Consider the following 27,431-nt stretch of genomic DNA (forward strand, 5'->3'; position numbering starts at 1 on the left):
CGTAGTGAATTTCTCAGCCACTAAGGCTCATCGTTTAGGACTTCTGTCAGAGTAAGTTGTGGTAAATAAAACAGTTTTCAGAGACTTTAGTCTTTTTTCTCAAAAGAACATTTTCTGGAGGTTTGTGTACCTTTTTCTCTGTAACTATAAGGCATAAGAAAAGAAAATGTTTCACAGATGTTGATTAATTTAATTTGCATAACTGGAACAAGAAAGGATAGCGTAGGTGTATTTGTTTCTCTGAGTAAAAAAAAATTCATATCTGGCAATTTTTTCGCATCGAAAAACCAAAAACCTTACAAATATAATTTTTTTGTTGAAAGCGCATAATTTTAGTTTCACTTGTGCAAAGCATTACATCCTACTTTCGTAATAAATTGCTACACTCTGCGTATTCTAGATATTAAGAAAAGGGTAAATTAGTAGAAAAATAAAAATAAAAATACTAAACTAAATTTTAAACTAATTTCGAGCTCTAACGCCAGCTGAATCTATCTTTAAGATTGCTTCCAAATTTTGGTGCCAAAGCTTTTATTACGACTGCTGTAGAGCCAACTTTTACTACTCACTCTCAAAATTCACCCCACATAAAGTTGTAAAAAAAGCAGTTACGATTCACGCGCTGTGCGTCTTGTGGTGATCGCTACATCATTTGCCGATATTCGGAGCTGATGTTTATCATTTTTACTCCACATAGTTTGGGATAGATCGACGAAAGGCTATAGTTTACACTCACAAAAACAGCCTGGTTAATGCCGGGCTTTCTTTTATTTACTTTTATTTTACTTTTTTCGGCACCGCTCTCTTTCTGCCTTTATCTCCCAATTCCCTTCCCTGCACAGCGTAGCTTGCCAGCATTTAAACGCCGGCAAAATTCTATGTTTTTTCATTAAACAATTTATCACTCTCTCCCTCTCTCTCTCTCTCTTAATGCCTGGCGCATAACTGAATGCAGCCGTCCAGAGATGTGCGCCTCTGAGTTCCTTATTCCGCAGTCCCTCAGGTTCGAAAGGTCTTTGTGGCGGCTGTAGCATTACTCACAAGAAGTGTAGTAGTACAGCCGTATTCATACCCCACAACATACAACATACTCGATCAAGTTACCTAGGTATTCTTTCTACGTCCGAAGTGCTTTCAAGAGGTTCACCTGCAGTGTTTAGCTTTTCGTTTTCTTGTTTGCTGAACTCGAAGACTGCATCTGTGGGTGAGTGTAATCTGAAATATTTACTATGGCTCTTGAGTATTCGTAATACCTTCCACATAACGAACCTAAATAGTCTCACCAGTCAAAATTCATATGCTTCCATCAGTTTCGCAAAGTTGCCTTCGGCTAAAGGCTATCTCCTTGCGAGACCACTTCTGGCGTTTAAAACAAAAAAAAATGCTGATGGCCTAGCTCGGTTAGGCCAGGACATAGGTAGCGAAAGCACGGAGACTTCTGTATCGGAAGATTGCATTCACTAGATGCGTCTTTATTCATGGTTAAAGCTTGAGCTGTCGTGGCGGAGTGGTAGCGTCTCCGCCTCAAGTTCCATTCCGAGCCTCAGCACAGATTTTTTTTATTCAGTGAGTGTGCGGGGGGTTCCAGTGGCTCCCATAGATGCCGCCACCGAATACGTTGGTTTGCGGTTAAGCGCGGACACTGTTAAGGAGCGTTTGTACCCCGGCGTAACGCGCGCTCACGCGCTGCACGGCGACGTCACGTCGGCCAAAGCGAAACCCTCTATACTCCAACTGTGCTTGAACGCCGACGCGTTCGGCGGCTTCGGCGCACTCTAACCGCACTGGCGGAGACTTGGAGCACGTCTCTATTTCGCGCCGAGTGCGCCAGCAGCCACCGGCTCGGCCAGACCGGTTCGGCTCCATTGTTACGTCATGTGCCTCCTCGGAGCACCGCCACGGCGAAATCGCAAGTTCGCGGCCAGTAAAGCTTTAGCTTTAAAAAAGGTGTACAGCATGGGACAGCACACTAAGAACGCGGGACGTCACAGTACTGCCCCACGCGTAATGCCCTTTAATTACTTCCTGGCGTGGTCGCGCTGATTTCAGAAGCTGCTGTCGCATTTATAGGCAAGCATGCACAGGAAAATAAAAATATGTCGGGCAAATAATCAACTAAGAACGCTTTTATTTCAATACAGTATGCGCCTATATCATCATAAGCGGTATTGATTCTCATCTGAATGGCTATCCCCCAATTACAGTGCCAGAGTAAATTCTTTTTCTCTCAGAACGCTCTGCAGAAGGCTAACCAAATTCGTGCTCCGTCAGTCGCAGTGCTGTCACGATGGATGCGTAATGTAAAATTAAACAAAATAGGAATTGAAGTGTACAAGGATTAAAATTAAGTGCATAAAGTCATGAGCCTATAGCTACTACACGGTGAGAGACGAGAAGTGCCATGCCCACCAGCAAAAAGGCAGGCATACTATACGAATGTAACCACACAACTGTAATGCATGAAAACTATTGAACTCGCCAGCGTGGTTTGAACCGATTACATGAAAAAGTCCTAACGCAACGACAAGATTGAGGCTGTGGGGTTGTGAGGCAGTTTCATGTTTCTCGATTGCTGCCGTTTTTTTACGTAGCACGCCAGAATTCTTTGTCCTTTCATCGAAGATGGGATCGTTTTTAAGCGTTCCTTTAGCCATTGAGTGCTGTGACTATGTTTTATTGATTAACTTTAGGAGAGATCCACCTTAAATTAGGAAGCGAACCGCATTGCCGCGCACATTTCGATGCAGCCCGCCAGCTGCTTATCCATACAAGCGGAATGACCGGGCCTCGCTGCTGATACCCTCGACAGAGGTGTTGATTTGTACCCCCTCACACAACTTGTTCGGAGCGCAGCATATGCTACGAGCGAAATGCCAAGGCTTCCCGTCCAGTGAAGTTGTTTTCACGCGCTCGCGAGCCTGCTGAACAGGTCGGCTAGCCGTCCCTTCGCGTTTGTTTAACGTCCACTCTACTGGGAGAATTTTGTCGGACCCAGCTAAGTTCATGGCCAAAGGGGCCTTTGCACTGAGCATTCGCGTGTGGAGTTACCGCAGCACGGTCCGCATAATGTATAAATTCGACGCACCTATGCACGCTCTAAGAGTATGCGCGGGATGATCCTGAAATAATGCACCTTACGCTATACGCGGACAAATGTTCCTGGTGCGACGAAAAGTCCCCACTATATATCATCACATTGGCCTGTCAATAAGCAGACGTGGTCCCCAAAATACAAAACCCGAATGCTGAGCAATGGGAGAGACTGCTGTCCAGTGACCGCAGTAAAGACCAACAAGGTTTGGTACAGCGAGCTCAACGGGCGGCAGTGGCCAGCGGACCCCTGGACTGAGGGTAAACGACCATTGATTAAAAATTATAAGAGCTCGACAGAGAAGACTCCTGGGGTTACAACCAACGAAAGAACATCTCTGAAGGTGCCGAAAAACCGCAAGGTGCAATAAAATTTTCTTCTCCTCCTCCTTCTTTCCATCCCGATCCTTTCATTTCCTCCATTCCTTTCATCCTAGTGTGCTTCGGTTGTACACCAAGAGTAACAAAGTCACTTTGTCTTTCCTTTTCTCATAACCTGCCCTTTCTCTGTGCCACTTAGCACCACTGCTACGGGTGCCCTGGTAGATGCAGCTCCTGAAAGCCGAATGGAAAGTATTAAGCACGTCTTGATGAAAGCTAAAGTGGGGCCAGTTTTTTTTTGTCTTCTTTCTTTCAGTACGTGAGTGTACACCCGAACCACCAGCAGTGGCTACCAGCACTTTAGCGCACCCCTTTCACAATACAGTAATTTCGCTTCCTCACGTTGCGCGTGCCGCCAGTAAAGCGAAGATAAAATGCTTAACACACATGTTACTCCTTCGCAGGTTCAGAACGTCTTGTCACTTATCTCACTTAATACACACAATCGGCGCGCATACGTTCTGTTTTAAAATCTGCTCTTGCGCCATTAGTAGGGCATCCAACATTCAGATGAAGCTGGCTTCACAGGTGTGAAAGTGATCCATTCCTCTGCAATGAATTCTTGAAAAGCGGTTCATTAAACTCCTCGATTCAGAGTCAATTTTTAGGACTGGTAATATCTACAATACCGTTGCAGCAAAATCGCACCACTAGTGCATGCATATAACAGTGTGTGTAGTAGCGGCTTTGAGAAGGGCACGCCAACCCGTGCTGTTTCATTTTATTTGCTCTTCTTTTAAATGTTTGGGTTTTTAATCTCTCTGACGGCTCCGCTTGTTGACACCTCAAAGTCTTTCCAATACACAAATTGGGTTTTAAAAAATCTCATGCTAATTATCACCCCATATACCTGACCGGTGTGCCCCAAAAACTCATGGGACATGCAGGTCATTCTCTACTCAAAAATTATAGGATAAAATAATTTTTTCTCATCTGTTACAATATGAATTTTATAAGTGCACATTGTGTGAAACTCAGCTGGCCGTTTTTCTTCATGATATGCATAACCAGCTCCCAAATTATGGGGAAACTAACGCATTTTTCGTGATCTCGTGAAAGCACCTGGAAAAGCTCTTGGTCATGGTTTGTTCCTGAAGGATCCTTATTTTAATTTTGATGCTTACATTCACAGCGCAAAGATGAACACGGAGAAGAGGGGAGACACTACAAAGGGCCGACTTCCACGACGTTTACTGCTGCGCGCAGCGAATACATGTAGAGTACAGCGGGCATGCGCAGCAACGAAAAGGAAAGTCATGTAAGACTGGTAGCAGCGCCAAACCGCAAGGGAACACATCATCATAGGTACAAGAAAAAAAAACATTAACCTAAATATTTTTTTTACCTTCTTTTACCTTTTTTTTCTCAGGGCTCTGTCTCTCTCAGCGACCAATGTCGCATTGTTTCTTTGGTGCGGTGGCCTCGTGCAAGGCCAGGTCACTCGGTTTCTGCATCCGCTACAGGATAACCCCTCCCGATCTTGTGGCACCGCCGAATAACCATAGCACTAGGATGTGCAAACTCTTGCGCTCAGAATGGCAGTGACAAGCCCGTCTCCTCAACTCCTCAAAGACCATCCTCGGCTGTGGGCTGGCTCTGGCGTGAGCCCTGCGAGCGCTGCCTTTCTTTGGCTCGAACTTTACCTCGAATTTGACAGGGCAACGGAATTTCTATGGCAGCAAGCGCTTCTTACGCTTCGCCGGATGCTTCCACCAATGGTACCGGTTCACGGAAACACTGTCCACATCGTCGGTGAAGTCCAGCTACCGTCCTATGTGCGACATGTGCTCAGCTGCGCACCCAAGTTCGCCGTGGAGCCTAGGAAGACAGCAGAGGAGGCCACGGTGAGGCAGGTGTCGTCTTTCCCCTGTCTCGGAGAGTGGGAAATGCCTTTCGGAGGGTGTAGACATTGTCTCTCTTTGTAAAGTCCAATATCATAGATTGCCCATCCAGAGAACTGTCTCTTATTTGCGGGATAATTCTTTAGCGCTTCTAACCGCCGACAAGGGAGGAGGCTTTGTGGTGCTTTCGGGGGTCACGTATAAAGCGAAAGCAGCGGAAGCGATGTTCTCGGTGTTCGATAGAAGAAATGAGGTACGTCTGGAGCCTGTACAAAGTGCGGCAAAAAGATTATGCAGCTCCATGAATTTGGATAAGCTTTTTAAGTCTATAGACAAGGTGGAAAAGGTCGGCTTGGAACTTTTCTTCGCTGCAAAAACTAATAAAGTGGACTGCCAGCAGCGGGTAATTATCTGTGAAAATGGGACATGGCAGAAGTCGCTTGCAAGGTTTCTGCAGCAAAATTTAAATGGTCTTACAATTGACGGCCCTATCAAGGTGAAGAACTCTGACGAGGTTACCTCATTTCTTAAGGAAAGGTCCAAGGCGAACCTGTCGGCTTTCTCAGTCGACATTAAAGACCTTTATTATTCTATTCCGCTGGACCATCTATTGATCAGTGTCAGGAACTGCACTGACAGCTACGGAGTGATTTTGTTTCAGAACAGTAGTGGTTTATCCGTCGATAACTTTCTGGAAATTGCTTTCAACTTACCTGAAGTCTACATTCGCAATTTGGGAAGGTAACATCGTCACTCAAAAAAAAAACGGAATATGCATTGGCTCTTGTGTTGCTCCTGTTTTGAGCGATATTTTTCTAGCAGAACGGGACCGAGAGTTGAAACGCAGAAGTGAAGGGTCCAGTGTTGCAGGCGTTTTCAGATATGTTGATGACTCACTCGTTTTTACCAACGCACAAGATTTGTCCGATCATGCTAGTATGTTCAGTATCTTGTCTATGTTTTCCGAATGCCTTCAACCGCTAAACCTGACGCATGATGTGATTGTGAACAAATTCATCAGATTTCTTGATCTGGGCATTTATTTTTTCGTTGACCATGTGTGTTGGGCTTATGAACCGCGAGGAAGCAAGACTGTTCTTCCTTTTGGTTCAGCTCACTCAAAACTAGTTAAACGAGCAATTGTAAAGTCTTGCTTTTGCAGTGCCTTCACGAAATCGTGTGAGCATCGACTAGATTCTGCGTTCTCTAGCCAGATGACCAGGTTGAGGGGGCTCTCGCTACCCATGTACACTCTTGTTATCGGTCGCCGAGAACATGCTCAAAGAAAGCAGGGAAGTAGTGCCGGACACCGTTGGGACTGACACAAATTCGAAGAAAAATGTGGCAGTACTACCGTACATGCACACCATCGCCCACCAGCTCAATAAAATGGGGAAAAGAACAGGTGTGCATGTGGTGTTTTCCGCACCAGAGAAGCTATCAAAGCTGTGCAAGAAGGTGAATTCCACCGTTACTGTGAGCAATTCCTGCACTGTTAGGCACAGGCAACCATTTGTAGAGTGCGCGAAAAACGTAGTCTACTCTATACCTTTGCCCTGTGGCCGAGCCTGCATTGGCCAAACGGGATGATGTCTCAACGAGAGGCTCATGGAACACAGCAATAGCGTCATCGGAGCATCCCGTGATCTAAGCATGCACTGCCGTGATCGCCAGCTGTGTAAAGAACGTGGTCCCTTTTTGGGAAGAACAGCAATCCATCATAAGTACGTCAGCAAAACAGCAAGGGAGATAGCTGGGGTTGGTGAGATTGCAGAAAGAGGAGATTACTGTCTCAGCACCCCATCGGTGTTGTTAAGTGATACGGAGCTTGGTGCCTTAGAAATTTCCAACTAGAGTATTATGTTTTTTATTCTTGTTTGCGTCCTGCCTTTTAGCTTTTAGCTTTATGTTTTCTTCTTGTACCTATGATGATGTGTTCCCTTGCGGTTTGGCGCTGCTACCAGTCTTACATGACTTTCCTTTTCGTTGCTGCGCATGCCCGCTGTACTCTACATGTATTCGCTGCGCGCAGCAGTAAACGTTGTTGAAGTCGGCGCCTTGTGGTGTCTCCCCTCGTGTCCGTGCTCGTCTTTGCGCTGTGCATGTAAGCATGAAATGCCAACTCGCCAAGCAACTAATTTTAAGTTAATTTTGATTCCCATTGCACTTGAATGCATCAAGCAATTTCCTACTAATCGCTTCCAGTTTGTTTCAATTCACAATGCCTACAAAAATTCTGAGCAGTCGCATCAAGTGTCCCCTAAGGGTACGTTCGTGGGCCGTTATGGTGGCGGAGGTGGGGAAAAAATGTCGCACGATGAGCTTGACGTGCTTCCTCTGGCCCCGAACGAAAACCAATGCGACAGCAGTGCAGGTTTGCAGAAAAATAGTGGTTCACTCTCAAGAAAACTTGACAGCCTTCATAACCACAATCTTGAAGAAGAAAATGTGATAGCATTTAGGTTACATACTATAATCTCTACAACAAATTTCGAATGTCTTTCTCACAATTTTTCCGCCAAAACACCGGCTGGAACTGGTTCCATTAGCAATATATGGTATGCGTGAGTCATCACCCTCTCGAATATTCGAGTACCTTTTCTTAGATTACCTCACGAGATTATACTCATCCGGTCAACTAATCCACCTAATCTACTATCATCTGGGCTGTGGGCCAAGTACCAAATTTTGAGAGTCCTTAGATTTTGTATATAGAGGGACTTATGATTGCTCCACAGATGGTGCCGTGGTGTTGACGTTGCGGCCCTCTCAATCGCACCCACATATCGCGAGAGCGCTCATACCACTTCTGGCGCAGTGGTGCAGCGGTTAACCAATGCGGCACTGCCCTGGCCGGTAGCTCTTTCAAGCATAGCCGCCGATGAAGCTTGTAAGTGCTCGGGTCTTCCCGAGCTCCCCATATGGCTGATGCGTAGCGCCACGGTGGGCTGGTAGCATTTGCAGTGAATTTGGCAATGGTGGGCAGGTTTCCACCAGCCAAAGTAAGTAGCGAAAGTGACGTGACCTCTCGGTACCAATCAGGGAGTTTCGTGACAGAGAAGCCGGAAGTTTTTTATGATAAGACCACATAAATGCTATGGCATTAATGATAATCTATCTTATTGCTCGTCACCATTGGAAACGGAGCACACTTCTAGTCTAGTCGCGTGCCGAGAAACTATTAACACCTCTGCAATAGACGGTCCCCCAGTAACACGTTCGAATCGGAGCTTCTCGGACGTCTGCGGGCAGGGAAATGTCAGCCAGAGAGCTAGCGCCATGCTAGTACCCACTTAGGCAAGAGGAAACCTTTCATCGAGGAGAATGGTGTAACAAAAAAAAACTATACATTGCAGCCCACGCCAGCATGCCGCGTCTGCCACGACGGTGTGCAATCGAAAACGCTCGCACCTCCCATACGCAAAGTTGCCTGGCCGGACTTGGCCGCGATATTGAACTCTCCACGCAAGGTCACGTACACGCACCGCTGAAAAAGCCTGCATTAAACCGCCACCGAAAGCGCAGCGCGCCTGCGGCTTAAAAGCCCCCAACCGTCCGCGCGTCGCTGCCGTCTTCCGGTGTCCCCACGCGACCACTTCAGACGCGGCTCGCGACGGGTCAGGGCTGCGGTCGCTTTAAGTGCGTCAACAGAACGGTGAACCGACCTGCGGGACGCTTCCCGACAAGCAGGCGCCATCAGATCCTGAGCACTGTTTCCACGTTCAAAGGCGCTTCTGTTGCCATCAGCGTCGAAAATGATTTGCTCGCCGCGTTTAAGCCTATCCAACACTGTTGCGCTGCCTGCGAGTTCTTCTCGATGGACGGCAGCAATGAACTGAGAGGAAAGGGTGTCGGAAGCTTCATGCACGGCAGTTCCAGCCCAGAAAGTACGGCGCTCTCTGCAAGTCACTAGTGCGTAGAAGTAAAACGATGTCATCAGCAAGCCCAGCTGCATCAGTCTATATATATTTGGCAACTTTTCTGGCCTAATCCTACAACAAAACAAACCGACGCACCTGAAATTACAGATTATTATTCCGAAAGGATTATATAGCTCATGGGGCGGAAAATCTGGCGTTGTCGTTGTCCTCGACAGACGGTCTGAAAATCCACGTGACCTCATGACGTAATCGGCAGTGCTTACATCATCAAGCAAGAAAAATCACTTTCTTTAATAAAACTTATACCTAAGTCGGTTTCGAACGCAGGCCGGCGCAATGAAATGAGCTTCGCTAGCCATTGTATTATAGTAGTACGCCATCACCGCACCACATGTGACGCGCTAGACAAGTTGTTGTTGTTGCTGTAGTTGTTGTTTGCCTCACGACATGGCACATACTCACAAGGGGTATTGGCCATAACCAGGCCGCGACTGTACAAGTCACCGCCACCGGTCACACCACATGTCACCGTGACAAGTCATCGGTGCTAAATAAGTCTGTCACGATGGGTTTGGGTATCGTCGTCTTCATCAACTTCCATTCAGGTGGCGCCAACTTCCCCAATTTTTTAGGCTAGCCCATGCTTGCCGCATGCAATCTGCAATGCAAATAGTCACCGCCTGGTTATGGCCAATCCCCCTTGTGGGTATGTGCCATTTTTTTAGGCAAACAACAACAACATATCAGACTCGGTGGCCAGTGCGTTAGAACTGTACGCCATCACTCTAGCCGAACACCCTCCGCGCATGCTCTTGCATTCACAGCACGCAAGTGGTCTTAAGCACCCTGCGTAAATTCTTGCTGTGTCCACATGCAGCAACGTGATAGTACTCCGTAAACGAACGTTTAAATCTCCCGGCGATGTTTTATCCAGGAAGCTGTCAGGCCACGTACGCTTTGCTCGTTAAATGTGCATTCTTGTGCGCCCTGAAAACTCTCTACCGTACCGAGCAGTTTATTCATACGATTCCTAGCAGTGACCCACATCTGCCCTCGCCTTGCTCCCTACGCCGAGCTATCGAGAACCGAGCGCCCTAAATATGAGACTGACCTCATAACCTCTTCAGCTCCTTTCCATGAATAATTATTCTTTTTTTAATGAAAGAGCAGGAGTTTCGGGTTCATTTTTCCTCTTTGCTTGCATGCAAGCCAGAAAAAAAATTATGACCTCCATTGTGTTCCCTGATGTGGCTAAAGTACTGAGAGGCACGGAGACCCGCAGTACTTTAGCCACATCAGAAGTTTCGGTGCAGACATATTCACTTAGGTTTTAGCGGACGCTACCGCTCGAAAACAATGTCAAAAGTTATAATTATTTATTTAATGCAAGGCTTGGCCAAAGCAGCTGTAGATCACATTAGTTTAAGGTACGAGGTCACTTTTCAGGGAAAAAAATATTTAGCGCCGAAAAAACAGAACATTAGTTGTCTGTCTGTAGAAGAACGTTAAGGATGCTGTTCTAGCCTAATCAAAATGGGAAAGCTACTCAAGAAACTTTTATTTTTAAAAGTACTAAACATTATTCTGACGCAAGCCATCATAACTTCAATTTTATTCATCGCAAGTCAAATTACTTTGGTGCTATATTTACTTTTGCTGCTATTGTTGAAATAGCAAATGTCATAATACGAACCAAACTACATGTTGGTGTCCTGGCATAACCGTAAAATGTGGTCCCAACTTCTTGCGTCGCTTTTGTAAAATTTACTGAATACAATTTAAAAAAATAAACATACATAATAAAAACATTAATCAAAAGCATGAAATGGAACATATTAAAAGAGAAATAGCTAATAATGCTAAAATAAGGTTTTTATTACTTCAAATTTAGGATTCGCGAGATGCGCAGGGAGTTACAATCTTGGGTTTATATTTTTACCGGTGTGAATAATAAACATAATTTTCTCGGAGTTCACTCAGAAACAAAACAGTGTTTTGATGAAATGAAATTTGAACAGTTGAATTATGTAAAAAAATACTGCGTTTCATAAGTGACCTCACACCGTAAGGTTAATACTGCCACCAGGTTACAATGCCACGTAGCAAGAGGGAATAAAATAGAACAGCGGCTTGATCATGCGATGTTTGTTTCGCTGAAGGCTTAATTACAATTAACAGGAACTGTGGAGAACATACACTTTGATTTTAGGTAGAAAAGCAAACAAAAATAATATTTAAACTCTTACAAGTAATTGAAATCAACGTATTCAATTGACAGTACCTACTAAGTAGAAAAAACGAAGAATCCACGATATCCACTAAGGAATATGCGCACCAGAAGGCGCCATGCGTAATGGCAGATGATAATAGACGAAATCTTAAATAAAGCTATTGACTAGAAAATTAAAAATGAACTAGAAAACGTAGCAGGACGGCGGCCTAAAGGAAAATATAGACGTCCGATAACCGCCCCACCGGGATGGCTCAGTGGTAGGGTGGTCATCTACTGATCCGGAGTGCCCGGTTTCGAACCCGACCGCGGCGGCCTAATTTCGCTGCAGGCGAAACGCTAAAGGCGCCCGGGTGCTGTGGGATATCAGTGCACGTTAAAGATCCCCAGGTGGTCGAAATTATTCCGGAGCCCTCCACTACGGCACCTCTCTCTTCCTTTCTTCTTTCACTCCCTCCTTTATCTCTTCCATTACGGCGCGGTTCAGGTGTCCAACGATATATGAGACAGATACTGCGCCATTTCCTTCCCCCCCAAAAAACCTATTATTATTATTATTATTATTATTATTATTATTATTATTATTATTATTATTATTATTATTATTATTATTATTATTATTAATAATTTTTACGCCGTCGCTCAGTGGTTAGGGCGCTCGACTGCTGATCCGGAGTTCCCAGGTTCGAACCCAACCGCGGCGGCTGTTTTTTTTATGGAGAAAAACGCCAAGGCGCCCATGTGCTGTGCAATGTCAGTGCACGTTAAAGAACCCAAGGTGGTCGAAATTATTCCGGAGCCCTCCACTACGGCACCGCTTTCTTCCTTTTTTCTTTCACTCCCTCTTTTATTCCTTCCCTTACGGCGCGGTTCAGGTGTCCAACGATATATGAGACAGATACTGCGTCATTTCCTTTCCCCAAAAAAACAATTATTAATTATTACTGTCCTACAACCCGGCGTGTAAAATCAACAAGCCGCATACTGTCACACCGCGACGCGGCAGCAGTTATCTTTCAGGAACAAACGTCACTTTCTACCCGCCTCGTTACGTCATGAATATTTCAGGGAACGGGCCACAGGAAGCCCACCTGGCAGGTGTTGACCGACGTCTCTCCGCTGCGCAGCTGGTCGGCCACCGTCTTGGGGATCATCTGGTAGAGCAGCTCGTCGGTGCGCTTCATCTCGATGTCCAGCTTGCGCATGGACTCCTCCAGCTGGCGACTCTTCTGCAGCTCCTGCGTGCCACGCGAAAGCAGCGCCCACCCGTGGGTAAACGAAACACCAAGATCGGAATGATAGTGCTCTCCCCACCGCAGTTTTGTTTTTCTGGAACAAAAAATGCAGCTCCGCCCTGCACAAATTCTACAAAAATAGCTTCCATTGAAAGGCAAAGTCCGCTTGCACGCCCTGACGCTAATATATATATTGGGAACACGCATCTTAGTCTAGGCATGGGTTAGGTTTGAGCCGCAAAACAATTTTGTTTGATGCATCTTTAGCGTTTCATTGTTCCTACGCAGCCTGAATTCATTAGCGTAAGAACTGGAATGTCTTTCTGAAACTGTAAATACTACAGCACATCTTTTACCTGTTGTTTTTTTTTAGATGAAGCGCTTCGCCACATTTATTTCTAAAAATTATCAGTTTTATTTTTCCAAAGAACCGTCCACTGTCTCCAGACTGCGATATTAAACTGAGGACCTAGATTGGTACTAGACACTTCTAGATTGGTCCGATCTTCATAAGAAGGCAAGTGAAACAATAATGGCAAGAATTTTCAGTGTAGCCGGTTTGAAGCGAACATGGCTAGGTCTTGTCAACATCCACCGTGAAATCTTCCATGGTGATCCAGCACTATCACTAAGTGCAACAGTGTCCGCGTTCAAGCACACACTATCTATGATTGTGCCCAAGGACCATTTCCGCAAGCCCGCGATCCAAATCCCTGCGATGGCATACTGCGCGGAATAATCTTGATAAGCGGTCATGACAGACCCGCGAAATGCACACCACTGTTTCATCCGATTTTGTAAACGCTGGAGAGCGCACACTTAAATTCTTAGCCAAAGTAAATCTCTGGTCTGCTCTGTGCCCTTCCGGACTCAGTATGAATAAGCACAGGAAACAGTTAGGGACGGGCAGCAGGACTACTCGCCTCTAAGAAAAAAGAGTATTGCATTAGTGCATGCCTGTACACAAAATATGCCACTGCAACTTCATCCACGTGTTAGTGTTGATGTTACGGTGGATGCTCTGTCACGTTTGCTGACAAAGAGGCTCTCCAGAAGGCATTTAATTTGTTTCTTATACTTTTCTTCCGCGAATCACCTTCTCTACATGACTTTGGGATCACGTCACTACGCAACGGTAAGCTACACACGCAAAAGAGTATTCTAGTCGTAATGACCTACTGTCGTCTGTTGCCTTTTCTGTGCCTCGTTCACGGGTTCGACCACCCCCTTCCTGAAATGTGCACATACCAACTTCCTGACATTGGAAATTCCGATGTTTTTCAGTTATACCCACAAAGCCCACTTAACACTTCTCCTGGAAAAGTAGTTCTGCAGATTTAAAAAGTGCTGTATTCGTGCCCCCGCGTGGTGCGGTATTTTACTGATGGCCAACATGCCCATCGGCACCGTCCCTTTATAATAGGAGTGCACTCTAAACACGACTTGCATATATGAGGAGTAAAACGAGAGAATAGGCTGTCGTCTATAGCACTGCCTTTTATGAAATGTAGTGTACTAGAGGACAGTGTATTTTTACTCTTTCTCTTAAAATGTGGCTGCGCTCGTGTGAAACTGGATATCGCAGCTGCAACTGCACGACATCCTACTTGTGGCATAGAATTAGTAGTACAGGCGAAGTAGAACTGGTTTGAACTAAGATTGTCGCCTCGGTGTAGTGTACTGCCCCGTATACCGCAATCAGCTCCGCAACTAAGCAACAAATATGCTCTTTACTTTCTCTTGAGCTGGGCAGAGGCCCGGTCACAAACTAGTGGCAATTTTTACAACCATTAGACAGCTCATTTAACGTGGAAATTGCCGAGGAGATGCACGTGCCTATTGGAAAACTGGTCTATCTCCGGCGCTTAAAGCACTGTACACCTTCATGTGAGAGTGATGCGCTACAACTGAGCTATCCCATGCTTTCCCCATTGGTTATAAACTGTTCTGAAAGAAGAAACGTTTCACAGGTGTGTAAATATTTGGTAGTGAACAGAAAAACGTTTTTTTTTACCTTGGTTCAACCATCGAAACCTGCAGTTTCTCTCTCTTTGCGAGACAGACTACAATGGCGTGCCGCAGCGAACAACGCGCTGCTTGATGAACGAGCTAAATCTTTCGCGCATACGCCTGGCACACAACACGTCTATGTAGCGATGTTTAATGCCAATCCCATTTCAGTCCTATCCTTGTTTTCTTCACCTCACCAATGCAAAACTCAGCCTTCCCACTTGCAACCACAGCGTTCTTGCGCATTTGTATGGCGACGCAGCGCCCTTTTACATACTGGCATGACAGCCACTGTCAAGTCGTGTGGAGAGGAAAACCGCTGTAAATATCGAAGATCCTGGTTCGTCGGCCTTGAATCGATTGTTATCAATCGAAGTCCCCTTCTTTTTCGGGGGTTGTTGTGTCGACGATCTGGGTGCTGAAATACCAGACCAATGTGTGTGTGGAGGTACAACTTCAGATATTGGTTCCATTTCACCCTCGGCAAAAATCGGAGATGCCGTTTGTCTCGCGCTTTCTCCTCGAATCCAAGACACGCTGAGTTAACTCGTTTTCAGATATAGACTTGCAGCTCAGTCAAATCTCGCTCCCTCATCCGGCCTTGCGCTAGCGACGCTCTTTTTCGTACGAGGCAGAGTGATGATGATTATGGATTTTTATGGCGCAAGGGCATCTATGGCCAAAGAGCGCCATGGCACAAGGTATTTTTCGATTACTCAAGGTGGGGTCAATTAGGACCCATTTTCCAAGCATTTCAGCCCTTACTAGCCGAGCACCAGGCCAGGGGAAAGCTTGTACCCATTGTATCACCGGTGGATACTCGGTGGCACTGGGGATCGAACCCAGCACCTTCCGCATGCGAGATGAGGCAGAGTGCATATATATATATATATATATATATATATATATATATATATATATATATATATATATATATATATATATATATATATATATATATATATATATATATATATATATATATATATATATATATATATATATATATATATATACCAAAAGTGATTTCTGGCAGCTGATTTGGTCAATATAATATAAAATCACCAAAAATTGAAGAAACATAACACGATTTAATTCACGACGTTTCGGCTGGAGGACCAGCCTTTTTCGAGTGTGCAGATTGGACAGCCGTCGCCGTAGCTCAGTTGGTAAGAGCACCGGACGCGATATTCGGAGGTCGTGGGTTCGGATCCCACCGGCGAATTTTCTTAAAAAAAACTAATTGATTGGCACTAGATATTAAAAAAAGAAACATTCCCCTATGCACCTTGATTTCGGTGACTGTTGGCTTCCTAAATACGTTTGTCAAACGAGCCCCTCACTTCATTTATATATATATATATATATATATATATATATATATATATATATATATATATATATATATATATATATATATATATATATATATATATATATATATATATATATATAAAGATAAACGTATTTGGTTGCTAGAGGCAAAAATTCGAAGTTGAAAACGCTTCATTTAGCCATAGATTTATTTTGAGTCGACGTTTCGGACAGAGCCTGTCCTTTCTCAAGACTGAGGTTACAGGGGACTCCTTCCTCTTCTTAAGGAGTTGGCACTGGCACACATGTACGACACATGAACAAAAGAAACAAACGGAGGCAATGAATACTAGAAAAGACACAGATAGAAAGGAAAAAAAGAGGGAACAAATAAAAAAGAAAAACGTGTTGTACCCCGCCGCCCACCCCGAAGCCGCGGGGAGCCGACCCCGGACGAGGGAAAAAAAAAAAAAGGAAAACACGGAGCGGGAGGGGATAATGGCTACCCATCAAGGCAACAGAGCGGCGGCGTGTAAGGTATATATATATATATATATATATATATATATATATATATATATATATATATATATATATATATATATATATATATATATAAAGTACATCCTGCGAAGCGCAACTAGCAACTGTCTGCTCCGATTCGCCGCTGATCGACGTTGCGTCTGGTCGTCCAGCCGAAACGTCGTGAATTAAATCCTGTTATGCTGTTTCAATTTCTGGTGACTTTATATTATATTGATCAAACAGCTGCCAAGAATTCGCTTTTCATGTATTAGCGTATATATATATATATATATATATTCTGAGAGAGAGGGCTTGTTTCAATGTTCCTATTAAAAGGATTCTTGTTTTCATATGTTCGCGTTCTGCGCAAGAATAGCGTGGTTTCGTTCTTGTCAGCAGCGACGGAATGTTGCCTATGGTGTAGAACACGGGCGCTAGCGCCAAATTTACAGCTCCATGAGGCATGCTAATTATCTCCACTATGCCACATAGGTAATGTTCGGTAGTTTCTAAGGCCCTGTAAAACTGACCAGCCGCCGCGTCTGAACGCCGATACAGACTCATTATTAGTTATTATGTCGGTCAAAAGCTAAAACTTTCTTCGCCACAGGCTGAGTATTTCTGAGGGCTTCATCAGAGAGTAACACGTTCGGGGCGAGAGTCGGTGGGAACAAATTACTTCAAGTAAATAAAATTTCTTCACTTTTACCTAAATGCTACTTATACAGAAATGATGCCTGCGTTATGCCGCAAACCTGAAATAATAGTCCAAGAAACACCGAGGCTCCATATTTACGAACACTACTCTAGTTTTTGGACTCTACCAATTTCAGCAGTGCTTCCTTACCAATATTCTGGCTGAAGATTACAGGCAGCCACCGAATCTTGAACCCTCCTCCAATTTTCCTATCAGAAAGACACTTTCTAAAAGCAAAAAAAAGAACAGGATACAAGTGTTTACCTGAGATAAGAATGTTCATAAAAGCAAATGTGGTCGGTGTGCGCGGGTGTGGATGTGTGTGTGCGTGCGTGCATCTGTAATTATAAAATATTCAAGCTAACGTATACGTCTGTGACAAAAGGTTAACGCAGCGTTCTATAATCTTTGGACCTTCCGACATACGTTTTCGTCCCTTCCGGATTATTTTTGTTCCCTTTCAGGTCATCGTCCATATTCTGTCCAGTCTACGAGCAATCGGCTCAAGGGATAAAAAAGTCTTCCAATATCATCCAGCGGCAGCCGCTGCGTGCGGGCGGATTTAGCGGGCTGACTTGGAAGAGATGGAAGACGCTCACCTTTTAAAGATTTCAAAAGACCTGTATTCCAGTGAGCTCTCTCGTCTTGGGTATTACCTTTGCGTTAGGTGCGCCACGTGCCATACACACCCCGTGTATGCTCCGCTCATCCCGCGGAACTCTTCTTTCGCCGTCGAACTCAGAACGGCACAGAATGGGTGTCCCTATTCATGCGAATCAACTTTACCTTCATCACTGAAACAAAACAGTGTGCCCTCTGGCTTTTTGCTCGCTGGATTCGTGCTGGTTCACAACTCAAACACGTTGTCGATTGATACAGGCTTATTTTGTCAAATGCCGAAGAAAGCAAATCTGTGCCAGTTGTTACACGATGAGAAGAGGAGAACCGGTCAAAATGGACGAGGTCGAGAAGAGAGGCGTGCACCACGTCGGCTACACTAGTGACTGCTGCTAGTCCACTCGTCCTGGTGCACCTCTCTCTTCCCGTCCTCGTTCTTTTCGACTAATTTCCTCTTTATCATGTCAAATGCACTGGCTGTAAAATATTTGATTTGAATATTACACTAATTCATCACTCATTTTGAAAACCGTCAATTTTTGTCCTAACCAGCACTGTTTTAGGCCTAACTGATTGGCAACAACACAGCTTGCATAAGTAGTTAATGATTTAGTTTTAACGCCGCATTCCATTCGGCTTTCCGGAGCACCACTCTGGATCCGCGGAGAAACAATAAAAATTGCCGCTGTACTGGGAAATTCAAATTCAAGACAAGAACAAAGGAAGCGAGTCTCGCTGCGCGCGGTTCAGTGCGGGGCTATCCGCAGCGAAGCGAGTTACTCCTGATCTATGATTAAACCCGGGATTTAAATCCAAATCGCACACTGAAATCTCAGTTTCTGTTGTGATGCGAGAGTACGCCAATTGAAAAACGCCACTACATGAAGTTAGGCTGGTCGAATAGACTTCATTTGGTAGAGAGCTATTTACTTTACAACTTTCTACTTATACCACGTAGGGAGCTTTTAAGCAAATTAAAACCTAACCAAAAGGAATGCAGTTCCTAGCGATAAAATGCGGTTACTTTATTATTTTCATTCACTATATCTTGCAGAACTCAAAGAGGCACTCAGTAATGAAGATAACTATTTTACTACAAAATTAATAATTCCAAAACAACTACGATTGTAAAGTCAAGGATAATAAGATGGATCTGTGGTCTCCCTCCGGCATCTGTGCCACGACTTAAGTTATAATTCGTGGGCGATTGCCTGATTTACTGTATACTTTAAATTTATTACTGTCAAGCTGGTCTTAATTACTGATTTCAATTAATGGTGTGCCAAATGGCAAATGATAATTAACGGTAATAAAGCTGTGCACGCAAGAATTATAAGCACAGTCAGAAACACGGTATACGCGCATATTAAAATGAATTAGACAGGCCGCATCTTCAGCACATAAAAATTTTCATTTATGAGGAGTAGAAATTTATTTAGCGCAAGCTCTGAGAAGAGTTTATATATAAATAGGGTTGCAGCTACTTTGCACCGAAATAGCAGCGGCTCTCTGAGATATACTGAATGGTTAGCGGCTATTCTACAGCAGTCTCATGCGTTAATTGTTGTTAGCTACAAAAGTCTTTAATCTTTCTCACAACACAAGCGACTTCAGTTACGGATGAGTTGTAACCACAGTAGTTGAAGCAGTACCAGTTGGAAGTTGTCCGCAGAATACGTTGCAATATGTTGTGTTCACACTGCTGTCTTAACTGTTTCTATACATTAGCCGACACTGTTGTAGCACTGTTGCGTAATCCAAGTGGCAGCTTTAACGTTGAAAGAAGCTTTTGCATTAAAGATTCACGCTATATCCTACCATGGCCACGGAAACGTTGCAATCACGAATCGTAAGAACTGCAGGCTTTGTTATCACAAATAAAATGGAATAAATAACCGACCGAACGGGAAAACATTGTTTTGGGGTATCTTTAATGGCTTCTATATTCTAAATATTACTGTGAATATCACGAAAACTGTAGCATTTTGGAACGCATTTTAAAGCCTCGATTTCTACTCGCTTCTAATTCTACAGTATAGCGTCGCGATTGTTTCCGACGTCACAAATTTTCCGCAAAAAAAACTGAAGCTATGCGAATCCGTATTTTGTTCCAAATGTTAGAACAGGCGCGACAATCGTTCTAGAAACATTGCTCACAAATTAGACAACTAAGCCAGACGGCCAATACCTGCCAAGGCCCACTGATTCGAAAATTGTCATTGCGAGCTCTAACACGGAACTCATGTAGACGCTGATATCAAAGCAGGTAAACTAACACTGCCCTGAATAGGCTGGACTGCAGAACTAACAGGCCGTCAGCAGATTCTTTTCTTCCTAGCCGAGTGTTTACGCGTGTGTACGTGCTCTGCCCCGCAGTAATAAGCTTTGGGTAATAGTCAGCGCTATAGTGTTTACTGTCGTCTCCGTTACGCCCTGTCGCAGTGCCAGCCAGCGGGCCCCTTCCGTGTTTGTTTAGTAGCAGGGTGGAGCGCGCAGCTCGAGTGCTGCACAAGCAAACACAAACGTCGAGCGCTTCGGTCCCACAGCGGGCATAGACTACAAGGTAGACATGAACACGCAACGGTCTTTTCGACTCCTTCTGCAAACGACGGCGCTTCGGAGCACCACCCTGCAGCCGGAAGACATGCACCAACCCCATCCCTGTTCTTCGTCAGCTCCCACGAGCAAGACGTCATTCTAGACACGTCCGCCTCCAACCTTCCTCACCTGGTCCAGGGCGAGCTTGAGCTCTGCAGACTGCTGCTGCCCTGCCAGCACCATGTCCCGGCTGAAGTCGTGCATGCTCAGGTCGTTGATGTAGAGCCCCGTCAGGACCATGGTCTCCAGGTCACGCATCCTGCAATCACACACCGCATGTACCCAAGTGATGCGAGTGGCCGGTCGATACTCTGGAAACCTTGTACGCGCTTGGGAATCATGCTTTAAGGGACGTTGAAGCTTTCCGTTTCCACAGCCAAACCGACTGCCCGAAGGTGTTCATTGAAAACTTTCCTTCATACTCAAAGGCGATTTACCATTCTTTTTCAAGCGTGTACATGACTGGAACAAAGCATATGTGAGTATAGTCACAATCAAGACTGTCCCATATTATACTCCAATTTAGCATAGAGACATAAAAAGCGCTGCGCGAAAATATTAACGTCAGGAACTTCTATCCTTAATTTTTAATTTCAGATTGCTCTCGTGTTCATATTTTCCGAGTGACTTGTTTGGGACAACAAGTCTTCCACAGCAGAGCTATTTTCTGTATGTGTACAGCCCCATCCTTTTCTTTTTCTTTCGACAAGTTCAGTTTGCGAGGAAATCATTTTTCAAAGGTGACAAGCCTGCCTTGCGTTTAGGCTTTGCCTTCACTCGTCGTGCTGCCTATCAGTCTAGTTGCATTCCGGGATGAAGCTTTTGGTACAAAAGTATTAAGAAGTCGCATAAACAACGTCATGATTCGACACCCAAGCAAAACATCAATCGCCACTCGGTAGAGTGACGACACCATCCTTACGACAAGTTATCGTCCCTTTCTGTGCCAACCTCTGGCCGTTGGGATGCCCCTTTGCATGTAACGTCGTTAACCATGTACGTGGTTCGCACAGTGTCAGCTGTGCCTGCTCCAGCTTGCAGGGTAAACAGCTGCTGCACGTGCAGGTGATTGAGTCAGCAGCTGCAACTGACTGTTCGAAGAAAAGTCTCAAACCTTCTTCACATATTGTTTGCCACATGGTTGATTTCTTTCGTAGTTTTTTCTCTAAAAATTGAATCTGTCCCAGGTTCGCTTTTCTTTTTATTTTCGCCAGTCTTAACAGCCCGTTGGCTGTGCGTCTTCATCAAACGCCACAGGCGTTGTTATCGACAGACGCCGGGTTCGCATTCGAGATGTTACTTTATGCAGTTCCCTAACACGACGACTATGGTAGCATGGCGAGCTTCTTTCTCGAGCTTCTTTCTTCCTCCGCCTTTTGCCTAAGAGACAGTTTTTCGCACAAACGAAAGGGGTTCCGCATTGCAGGAATAAATTGGCTTAGATTACAATATTTTCTGGTCTTCTAGTATTCTCATATCTTTCGGTATATAGCATTTTATAAATGTGACGCCGCCTGTACGTCACAAGCATTAGCAATATGATCTATCGTTGGTCTTGTCCATGTGTCTTTTGAAGTGACCACGAACTCACGGACCAGTCGTGCTCAATTCGTCCTTTAATTACTTTGAATGCAGCCTAGCAAACAAGGTGCCCTCTTTCGGATAGTGCATGAAATATGAAACGTACAAGTAGCCGATCAGCACGCCACCATGCCTTTAAACACTAATACACACAAAACTGCTGCAACATGAAGAACATTGATCTGTCGTCAGATCACTCGTTTCGAAAGAGAGCAGTCGCGTATGTCTGGCTGCAATCTGTCTTTATTGCCGCATGCTATAGTCCTCAAACTGCTCAAAACGACACACGAAGGACAGAATTTTTTCCAGGGGTTACAGCCGCTTAGCATCACTTACACGGGCGTAGCAAGGTACACCATACTCTTCCATTCGTCCATGTACATCATCTGTCCCTTAAGGTGCAGCAGGGCATCTTCGTAATCTGAAAAAAGAAATCCAGAGATAAACGCAGGGCTTATTTCTTTGTAAAGATACGTCTGACGCGAAACATGGCCTAAATAAGAAAAATGCATTTCTCTCAAGCAGCGAAACGCTTTAAACCCGAATTAAGCCCACTGAACTATTACTGCTCTAGGAAATTGCAGACTATGAGATCGGTTAGAGGTTGTTATCAGTTCGCGGATTCCACTACTGCGTAAGCCCTGATTTGTGATTTGTACAGCTTGCCGTATCAGCTGCCGAGGCATAAACAAGCTACTGGCCCAGCTTTAGCAGCCACAACGGCAACTGCAGCGAGCAGACGCGTGGCGCTACGACCAGCAATATCCGAAAACTAAGCTTAACTGAGCTCAAGGGAAAGCAAGAGCCACCTAGAGTACAGAGCTGCGCAGACACAAAGTCTGTAGAGAAGCGTGCGCCAACTTTCGGCCACCGCTAGTCCACTGATGCCGGTCGGATGCTCTATTCGCCTTTTACTTCCAGTGGTGTCTCCGTGAGATAGCCGTGGACTGCGAACCATGTAATGACTTTATTGAGACGTTTGCCCCTTTTTTGTAATGTGCTAAAGAAGGCTATGTCCACCATACCATACAAGCTTTCCAGTATACAATCGTCTGCCACGTTTGTGTAGACTAGCACGCAGCATGATCCGTCGCACAAGATATTAAGCTTCGATCTTTCGATTTTACTTATTCTTGCCTACAGGGTCAGTAAGCATTAAATGGGTGCGTACAGATGTATTTTGGATAGAGGTATTCCCCAAGAAGCCAAAAGAAACCAAATAAAATTGGAAGAGCGCAGTCAAACAAACTAGTAAAATAGTTTGCTGCGGAGATATTTGGCAACAGCAGCGAAACACAAATAAAATTTATCTAGTGCCATGTGTATAACCATAACTCGAATGATCTCAATATTTCGGTTTATTCGAGGTGACACTTTAGTCCTGTCAACATCACGTGTACCGAAAAGGCCTACCCTAACTGGAACTCCAACTCCGAAAAAGTTCTTGGTTCCCTTCCCTTTCGAACTTTAAAGAATTGGCACGCAGGTAAGGTTCATGTTTTCCCAGATGGTCAAAGGTAGCATGTAATGAGCACAACAGTTAAGAGAAACTACAGTAGGAATGCACAATAAGCCACGACTGACGCGTGCTTCACAGCGCGTGCTTTGTGCTCTTGGTTAGACTTACTGCTGCGTCGCTATAGATAGATTGTCTCCAATGCCTCCTGAATGCGCGCTTCCAAATCCTCGTTGTCTCCGATGCTCTTCGTCGACCTGCCCTCCTTCCGCACTCCTCGCTACCAGTGCCGGTTTTACTCACAGCCACGCGCATTGAACTATATTACGAGTTTTTCCATCGGTGGTAAAAATGAGATGGCATAAATAACCCTTTCTTCCCGATGTCGCGAATTCACCACATATGCCTTCTTCGCGCCATGTACTTATAACTACATGGATCTTGGGAGCAAGGGTAGATGTCAACATGCTTCAGCAGCCAGCACTTTCCAATCAGAATGTTTGGCATCGCTATGGTCAAGGCGGGCAAGGAACATGTGGTTGCGGAAGTACGTCTTCTAGCCAGCGACCAACAATTCCTAGTCTCTCATTTTGCGACAACTGTTGCGGTGAAAAGTGATAAACATTCTATGGATAAAAACAGTTCACTGTCTCCGGGCGTTTGAGTTCCTTCGAAGACTTCGATACGACTTTACGCGCAATTACAACCCACTGCTGGAAATGGACCCAACACTAATTGTTGCTAATTGGCGTCCGAGCAGTTTCTCAAAATTTAGCACCGTGAACAAAATTTTGCTAATCGCTTCTGAATGTCGGTATGTTAGTGATACAATGTGGAAGTTGTTTTTTTTTGTTTCCTTCATAAACGGGGCATTAAAGGTTCTTCAGTCATACTGTTCGTATAAAGCCTCCTATTCGCGATACACAGGAGCTAACAGCAAGCAAAATGTCAATATGCAGGCATGGTATACAAACAAGGCCGCAATAATTGTTTCAGACAGGCGAATACAACAACGTCGGATGCAAACAGGCTCTCACTGAAGTCTCCCGTTTCGCTGAAGTCGCACTGCGAGACGTTGTCTTGGCTGCTGCTGTCCAAGTTGCACTTTGCCCGCACTGCCTCCAGCGACGTCAGTTCGAACACGTTGTTTGTGTGGCCCATTATCTGCATCGCATTGCGAACATTGCCAGTATTAATCGAGCCAGTGCAAATTCTTTACATGATATAGTTCAATGTGCACAGGACCACGCAAAAAATCCCGATCCCACATTTCGAACTGCCTGCTCGAAAAGTCACAAACCGAAGTTAAGGTTTCTATTGCGTAATAATAGCCAGGTTGTGCTAGTTTTTCACAGCATATTGACGAGTGTACCAAAAACAAGCCTACAACACAGGTTAAAACCCCAGTGTTGATGTGAAATTATTTTCATGGTTTACCTGAGTTATGTAGTTTTAAAAATTATAAATTACTTTCCTCAAATAGCGCGACGCCAGCGCCCATTCATTAAAGAATTCCTTGTCAGCATGTCACTTGTGGTCAGTCAGGTAACTGATAACTGGGTTTTCAGGGAAGCCCGACAGTAATTTCTAAAAATAGGTTTTTTTGACGTACTAAGCTGGTTTCGATGGCAGAATAATATCACCGTCGGCGGAGAGCAGGAAAAAAAAGAGTGTAAAGTTAAGTAGCTCGTCGGTAAACTAACTTCCCGCAATTAACTCTTTAACTACCACAGTTATGCAACCAGTTGCAATGAGACATCTCTAGCCGGTCGACGTTAGCAATAGCCATATGAGTTTTTAGAATTTCGAAAACGCGATTAGCTTAGGCGCGGTGGCCCAACCAGTTTTGGCTACATCCTGCCAAAATACACACGCTTGCGAAGAGCATGCAGGCAAAAAAAAAAAGACTCCTCCACTGCGGGTAACTAGTCGGAAAGGCCAGATTTTGCCGAGGCGTAGATCCGACGGTAATCGCGTTTTCGAAATTCTAAAACTGACATAGCTACTACTAAACACCGGATACAAATCTCTAATTGCAACCAGGTGTGTAACTGTAACAGTTGAAAGCTAATTATTAGTTAAGCGGCTAACTAGTTAACACCATTCTCCGGTTTCCTGAGGTCGGCCAACGCTGGTATTAATGCGCGGCAGTAGCCGCCTTTCTACCTAAAAAATTCTGTTTTCAGTAATTAGTGGCTCTCTTTTCTGAAACACCTGGTATCTCTTATATATGCGCTCAATTTATCGTTCATATGCAGGCATGTATACATAGCAAAATCAAACATCATCGTTCGAACATTTTCGCGCTAAGGCGTTGCATTTATTTATTTGTTTTCGTTGAGCGGGATTTTTTAATCCGCTATATTTACGCTTTTACCCTTCCTAAAAAATAAAAGCTAGAATTTCTCACACAGCGCGAGCAATAGGGTGGCCATGTGAACAAGTCGATAACCTGCACACGTGTCACGGAGCCGGACACACTAAATTTAGCAGCCAGTCATTCGAGCCCGGCTTCGTCGCTTCTCCATCGTTTCCGCATCAGTGCCCGAAGCCAGGGCCGGTTTATTGCGCTTAGTAGGCGGGTCACTTATCCGGTAATCGGCAGCAGCAGCTCTGTGTTCGGGGCAGTGCCCTGAAATGTCAATGAATGCTGGGCCTCACTTGCCTCCGGCTTCTCGTTGTTTTTCTCACAAACGCTGTTCGCCAACTCTCTCCACAACAGCGCCAGTTAGCTCGCTGGTTGCTGGATTGCTATGCCCAATAACACGAGGAAGCTATCCAGACAAGAGTGTAAAAGCTAGGCTGAAATGTCTCAAACAAAAAAATACAAAATAAATCTATGGTTCAGGGGCCAGGGGAAGCTTTCTCACTTCGAACACTGTAGACCAGTGTCCTGCAATAGAATAACGCAGAAAAAAAAGCATTTGGCGCCATCCAGGCGCTTATTAGGGAGTATAAAATCGTCCTACGAAGCATGCGAGTGCTGAAGAGATTTGAGTATTCCGGCAGGCAACAAAACCGAGAGTCCCTCGCTCTTAACTTATCGCTGATTCTAGACAGCGCTCGAAGGCAATATCATTAGCCCGCAGTAACTGTTTCTCCTTTGTCATCAAGGTCGAGTGCAAGCTGAAAACATAGATTTTATTTCACCACAATTTTTCTTCTCCACGTCCATGGGCTGTCTTCGAGGTTTTCCTAGGTGTGTTTTCTTTATCGAGAGTAGATGGCGCCCCAGTGCGTCATAGAGTGGACTGTTCCTTTCGCAATTTATATGAAATCAGCACCAGCCACACGCTGAGGAAGAAATTCCTTACTTTCATAGCGATCAACCAGGTCAAGCCAAGAACAACCTGTGCGTCATCGTGAATTTTCTGTTTAACATAAACACCACGGGTTATTTCAAAGAACACCGAGGACCAATTGCAGTTAGCCTGTGTAGAGAGGTTGATTAGGGGAGGCAGAGCGAAAGGACCAGGACGAACAAAAATGCAGACAGGACTGGAGCATTCGGGATGTGCTGGGTTCGCTCCCAGTGCCGCTCGGTACCCACTAGTTTTCTAATGGGTACAAGAGTTTCCTCCGTCAGTTGCTCGGCTCTTATAGGGTGAAATGCTTGAAAAAGGGCCTTCAGCCACTTCACCTTTCCTCGATGGGGAAAAGGGGCCCCATGGGCTTTACCGCAGAATGAGGATGTCGGTCTCTTGCTGGAAGATTTTCCGTCGAAGGAGAGTGAATCAACAGGATTGTTGTTCATCCTCGTCGTTTCGCACAGCAACCGCTAATCATGCAGCCGGACCAACAAGCACAAACCGCAACTCTAGACCGACACGTTCCAAGGACGCCGGTTTGGCGTAAAATACAGTTTATAAGCCTAAGAGACCAAAATCTAAAATACAGGTATCGCTGCCACGTGCCCTTTCAACAGCGAAAGGTAACGACGTCCAACGAATTTTGAAATACTGACATCTGAGGCT

At 44.9% G+C, this 27,431-nt stretch overlaps 1 protein-coding gene across 1 annotated transcript in view; it reads right to left on the reverse strand.

Moving 5' to 3' along the window:
- LOC144130311 (soluble guanylate cyclase 88E-like) overlaps positions 1-27,431 on the reverse strand; it is a 174,691-nt gene that overhangs the window by 17,922 nt on the left and 129,338 nt on the right. The window contains exons 6-9 of the mRNA XM_077664257.1: positions 24,495-24,621; positions 22,338-22,422; positions 20,550-20,679; positions 12,515-12,661 (exon numbers count right to left, since the gene is read on the reverse strand). Coding sequence (XP_077520383.1) covers positions 12,515-12,661; positions 20,550-20,679; positions 22,338-22,422; positions 24,495-24,621 — 489 coding nt within the window. The remainder of the gene's footprint in view (positions 1-12,514; positions 12,662-20,549; positions 20,680-22,337; positions 22,423-24,494; positions 24,622-27,431) is intronic.

This window comes from Amblyomma americanum, chromosome 4, assembly GCF_052857255.1.
Source record: "Amblyomma americanum isolate KBUSLIRL-KWMA chromosome 4, ASM5285725v1, whole genome shotgun sequence".
Lineage (NCBI taxonomy): Eukaryota > Metazoa > Arthropoda > Arachnida > Ixodida > Ixodidae > Amblyomma > Amblyomma americanum.